This window comes from Salvelinus sp. IW2-2015, unplaced genomic scaffold (genome assembly GCF_002910315.2).
Source record: "Salvelinus sp. IW2-2015 unplaced genomic scaffold, ASM291031v2 Un_scaffold2880, whole genome shotgun sequence".
Classification (NCBI taxonomy): domain Eukaryota; kingdom Metazoa; phylum Chordata; class Actinopteri; order Salmoniformes; family Salmonidae; genus Salvelinus; species Salvelinus sp. IW2-2015.
Genome location: NW_019944180.1, coordinates 65,644 through 71,679, shown reverse-complemented (window position 1 = coordinate 71,679; position 6,036 = coordinate 65,644). Strand labels below are relative to the sequence as shown.

At 43.2% G+C, this 6,036-nt stretch overlaps 1 protein-coding gene across 1 annotated transcript in view; it reads left to right on the top strand.

Moving 5' to 3' along the window:
* Nucleotides 1-620: 620 nt before the first annotated feature.
* The window catches only part of sema7a (semaphorin 7A (JohnMiltonHagen blood group)), a gene marked incomplete at its 5' end in the record, with an annotated part of 54,169 nt that continues 48,753 nt past the window's right edge, over nt 621-6,036 (top strand). Inside the window, 4 exon segments of the mRNA XM_024142011.2 lie at nt 621-716; nt 1,255-1,357; nt 3,804-3,914; nt 5,751-5,917. Coding sequence (XP_023997779.2) covers nt 621-716; nt 1,255-1,357; nt 3,804-3,914; nt 5,751-5,917 — 477 coding nt within the window.

Genomic DNA, 6,036 nt, shown 5'->3' with positions numbered 1-6,036 from the left:
ACTAAAGCAGATACTAGTGCACTGGAGTGGGTATGAAATACGAATGGGAGTTCATGGAAACTAACTGGTTTTCTCTAAGTTTCAAGATGTTTAATTGTGTTTGAGCAACGATACACAACACACACTTTTATAAACAATTAGCTCTGATTTTAACATTCTGATTGTAACGTTCTGATTCTTAACGTTTCTGATTCTAACGTTCTGATTGTAACGTTCTGATTCTAACGTTCTGATTCTAACATTCTGAATTGTAACGTTCTGATTGTAACGTTCTGATTCTGTTAACGTTCTGATTCTAACGTTCTGATTGTAACGTTCTGATTGTAACGTTCTGATTGTAACGTTTCTGATTGTACGTTCTGATTGTAACGTTCTGATTGTAACGTTCTGATTCTAACGTTCTGATTCTAACGTTCTGATTGTAACGTTCTGATTCTTAACGTTCTGATTCTAATACGTTCTGATTGTAACGTTCTGATTCTAACGTTCTGATTTTAACGTTCTTGATTCTAACATTCTGATTGTAACGTTCTGATTGTAACGTTCTGATTGTAACGTTTGATTGTAACGTTCTGATTCTAACGTTCTGATTCTAACGTTCTGATTCTAACCCTTTCCAGGGTCCGTGTAAGAATGTCATCACTGTTATCCAGAAGTTTCAGGACAGTCTGTTTGTCTGTGGGACAATGGGAACAATCCCCAGTGCTGGGAAGCTGGTGAGGACCGGTTTATTTGATGCTTTATTAGACAGTTGTAGAAACTGAGTCGTAGGAAGGTTGGAGACCGGGATTGAACCCTGTCTCCTGCGGGGAGACATATACAGTATAGTGGCAAAGCCGTCCACCCAGCGGGCTTCTCACGATAGTTCATAGGTCGTCCACCAGCGTGGCGATAATTGATTGCTATGTCATTTATGATAATTGGTAAATATTTTCTTAACTCTTCTTAACTGCACTGTTGGTTAAGGGCTTGTAAGTAAGCATTTCACATGTTGTATTCAGCATTTTCACGTAAAGTCTACACATTTGTATTCAAGCATCATTTCACGGTAAAGTCTACACATGTTGTATTCATCATTTCACGGTAAAGTCTACACATGTTGTATTCATCATTTCACGGTAAAGTCTACACTTGTTGTATTCGGCGCATGTGACAAATAAAGTTTGATTTGATATCTTCTATCACAGATGTTTTCGTGGGATTGTGATCTTTGGTTCCTGTCTTGATGAGTGTTTTCCTGTGTTTATGCCACAGTATTCTCAGATGCCCAATCACACACTTCAGATAGTCGAGAGTTACAAAGGCACTGGACTCTCTCCTTTCGTTTACTCCCAGAATGCACTCTCCCTCACTGTAGGTATGTGGAACAGATAGCTGTGGACTGTTGTCTTCACTAGAATATAATCTTAACATTCAGTGGTTCAGTGGCAGATAATACACTATATATACAAAAGTATGTGGACACCCCTTCAAATTAGTGGATTTAGCTATTTCAGCCACACCCGTTGATGACAGGTTTATAAAATCAAGCACACAGCCATGCAATTTCTATAGGTAAACATTGGCAGTAGAATGGCCACGACTTTCAACGTGGCACCGTCATAGGATGCCACTTTTCCAACAAGTCATTTCGTCACATTTCTGCCCTGCTAGAGCTGCCCCCTGTCAACTGTAAGTGCTGTTATTGTGAAGTGAAAACATCTAGGAGCAACAACGGCTCAGCTGCGAAGTGGTAGACCACACACGCTCACAGAACAGGACTCACGAGTGCTGAAGCGCGTAGCGCGTAAAAATCGTCTGTCCTCGGTTGCAACACTCACTACAGAGTTACAAACTGCCTCTGGAAGCAACGTCAGCACAAGAACTGTTCGTTGGGAGCTTCATGAAATGGGTTTCCATGGCCGAGCAGCCGCACACAAGCCTAAGATCACCATGCACAATGCCAAGCGTCGGCTGGAGTGGTGTAAAGCTCGCCGCCAGTGGACTCTGGAGCAGTGGAAACGCGTTCTCTGGAGTAATGAATCACGCTTCACCATCTGGCAGTCCGACGGATGAATCTGGGTTTGYCAGATGCCAGGAGAACGCTACCTGCCCCYATGCGTAGTGCCAACTGTAAAGTTTGGTGGAGGAATAATGGTCTGGGGCTGTTTTTCATGGTTCGGGCCCCTTAGTTCCGGTGAAGGGAAATCTACAGCATACAATGACATTCTAGATGATTCTGTACTTCCCACATTGTGGCAACAGTTTGGTGAAGGCCCTTTCCTGTTTCAGCATGACAATGCCCCCGTGAACAAAGCAAGGTTCATACAGAAATGGTTTGTCGAGATCGGTGTGGAGGAACTTGACTGGCCTGCTCAGAGCCCTGATCTCAACCCCATAGAACACCTTTGTGATGAATTGGAACGCCGACTGAGAGCCAGGCCTAAACGCCCAAAATCAGTGCCCGACCTCACTAAATGCTCTTGTGGCTAAATGGAAGCAAGTCCCCACAGCAATGTTCCAACATCTAGTGGAAAGCCTTCCCAGAAGAGTGGAGGCTGTTATAGCAGCAAAGGGGGGGGGACCAACTCCATATTAATGCCCATGATTGAGGAGTGAGGCTGTTATAGCAGCAATGTTCCAACATCTAGTGGAAGCCTTCCCAGAAGAGTGGAGGCTGTTATAGCAGCAATGTTCCAACATCTAGTGGAAAGCCTTCCCAGAAGAGTGGAGGCTGTTATAGCAGCAATGTTCCAACATCTAGTGGAAAGCCTTCCCAGAAGAGTGGAGGCTGTTATAGCAGCAATGTTCCAACATCTAGTGGAAAGCCTTCCCAGAAGAGTGGAGGTTGTTATAGCAGCAATGTTCAACATCTAGTGGAAAAGCCTTCCCAGAAGAGTTTTGAATTGGAATGAATGTTTGACGAGCAGGTGTCCACATACTGTTTTGGTTATGTAGTGTATAACTACCCAATCAGATCCCTTGCGTAGAATACGTACGTTTTCACTAAAAAGCAATGAATTATTGAATGTCTGTGTGTGTTTTGTGTGTTTCTCTGTGTTGTCTGTGTGTCTCTGTGTGTCTCTGTGTGTCTCGGTGTCTCGTGTGTCTCTTGTGTCTCTGTATGTCTGTGTTCTCTGTGTGTTGTGTGTGTGTTCTGTGGTCTCTGTGTGTCTCTGTGTGTCTCTGTGTGTCTCTGTGTGTCTCTGTGTGTTCTGTGTGTCTTGTGTGTCTCTGTGTGTCTGCTGTGTGTCTGTGTGTCTCGTGTGTGTTCTGTGTGTGTCTCTGTGTTGTCCTGTGTGTCTCTGTGTGTCTCTGTGTTCTCTGTGTGTCTCTGTGTGTCTGCTGTGTGTGTCTCTGTGTGTCTCTGTGTGTGTCTGTGTGTCTCTGTGTGTCTCTGTGTTGTCTCTGTGTGTCATCTGTGTGTCGCTGTGTGTCTCTGTGTTGTTCTGTGTGTCTCTGTGTGTCTCTGTGGTGTCTCTGTGGTCTGTGTGTGTCTGTGTGTGTGTCTCTGTGTATCTCTGTGTATCTCTGTGTCTGTGTGTCTCTGGTTGTGTCTTGTGCTCTGTGTGTGTCTCTGTGTGTGCTCTGTGTCTCTGTGTGTGTCTTCTGTGTGTGGGTGTGTCGTGTCTGTGTGTGTCTCTGTGTGTCTCTGTGTGTCCTCTGTTGGTCTGGTGTGTCTCTGTGTGGTCTCTGTGTTGTCTCTGTGTGTCTCTGTGTGTCTGTGTGTGACATGAGATTATACAATATTTTTACTAAAATGCAATGAATTATTGAACATCTTTGCTTCCTTGTTGTAAGGTGAGTCTGTTGTGTTCTTTTAGAGGGGGACCTATATGCTGCGGCTCCTTTATACAGCGATGGGAGCTCACTACAGTTCAGAAGGAAAGCTGGCAACAGAACCAATGTATGGATGTATGACAAGTGGGTGACCGGTATGTAAAGAGAGATAATGTATTAATATATCATGGATTAATGTGATAATGTATTAATATATAATGTATAGATGTATGACAAGTGGGTGACCGGTATGTAAAGAGAGATAATGTATTAATATATCATGGATTAATACGATAATGTATTAATATATAATGTATTGATGCGATAATGTGTTAATGTGATAATGTATTAATGCGATAATGTGTTAATGCGATAATGTATTAATGTGATAATGTATTGATGTGATACTATATAATGTATTGAGGGGATAATGTATTAATATATAATGTATTAATGGGATAATGTATTAATGTGATGTATTACTATACAATGTGATAATATCATGCAAGTTGTTCAAATGTTCYTAAATGACCGGCAGGGTGAAATAATAATAATCACAGTAGTTGTCGAGGGTGCAGCAAGTCAGCACCTCAGGAGTAAATGTCAGTTGGCTTTTCATAGCCGATGCAAATGGCACCTTATTCTCAATATGGTTCACTTTTTTAGACTCGAGCCCAATGGTCCCTGGTCAAAAGTAGTGCACCGTGTAGGAGAAAGAAAGCCTTTTGGGACGCTGCCTCATTCTCAGTCTGGCGTCAGCGATCTCAGTACAGCTGCGTTAGTGAAATCCTTATCTGTCCGTCTCCTCTTCGGGCTTATCAGCATAGCTGCCAAGCCAAGGCTACTAGCTACGTCAGGATTTAATGTGGCAGACGTGGCTCTGTGGCTGTTAATCATGGCAGAGGGGTCAATGTAGTTTGGATGGAACTCTCTCAGGGTTCCTCTGTGTTAGTACTTTGTGTTGTTACACTGATACAGCCATGTGTTCTGTTGATACAGCCATGTGTTCTGTTGATACAGCCATGTGTTCTGTTGATACAGCCATGTGTTCTGTTGATACAGCCATGGTGTTCTGTGATACAGCCATGTTGTTCGTCGGATACAGCCATGGTTCTGTGATAACAGCCAGTGTTCTGTTGATACAGCCATGTGTTCTGTTGATACAGCCATGTGTTCTGTTGATACAATGCCATGTGTTCCTGTTGAACACCCATGTTGTTCTGTTGATACAGCCATGTGTTCTGTTGATACAGCCATGTGTTCTCGTTGATACAAGCCATGTGTTTGTTGATACAGCCATGTGTCTGTTGATACAGCCATGTGTTCTGTGATACACCCGATGTGTTCTGTTGATACAGCCATGTGTTCTGTTGATACACAATGTGTTCGTTGATACAGCCATGTGTTCTGTTGATACAGCCATGTGTCTGGTTGATACAAGCCATGTGTTTGTTTGATACACCATTGTGTTCTGTTGATACACCCATGTTCTGTTACACCCATGTTTCTGGTTATACACCCATGTTTTCTGTTATACACCAATGTGTTCTGTTGATACCCCCATGTGTTCTGTGATACAGCATGCTGTCTGTTGAACTTGTCTGTTGATACAGCATGTGTTCTGTTGATACAGCTGCCATGTGTTCTGGTGATACACCCATGTGTTTCGTTGATCCAGCCATGTTTTCTGTTGCTACACGCCATGTGTTCTGTTGATACACCCATGTGTTCTGTTGATACAGCATGTGTTTGTTGATACAGCATGTTTCTTTGCATACAGCCATGTGTTCTGTTGATAACCATGGCTGTTAACAGCCATGTGTCCTGTTGATAAGCCATGTGTTCTGTGTTGAGATGCGACGTGTTTGTTTATCGTTACTTTTATTGGCAGAAATGATTGTGTAATCGATAGGTAGTGGAACACCAAAAATGATAACTGGTGTGTTTTATAGAGGAATGGGTTAATTGATTGATATGCCCTGTCCTCCCAGAGCCCACCTTCATCTCCACCTGCTACGTGAGACGTAAGGAGGAGCCGGACAATGAGAAGATATATGTCTTCTTCAGGGAGAAGAACTCTGACAGCAGCCCTGAAGCGGATCACTGGATCTCTAGAGTAGCACAAGTCTGTAAGGTAAGATGGTGGGATAGAGAGACAGTCTGTTAGATTGTGGGATAGAGACAGTCTGTTAGATGGTGGGATAGAGACAGTCTGTTAGATGGTGGGATAGAGAGACAGTCTGTTAGATGGTGGGATAGAGACAGTCTGTTAGATGG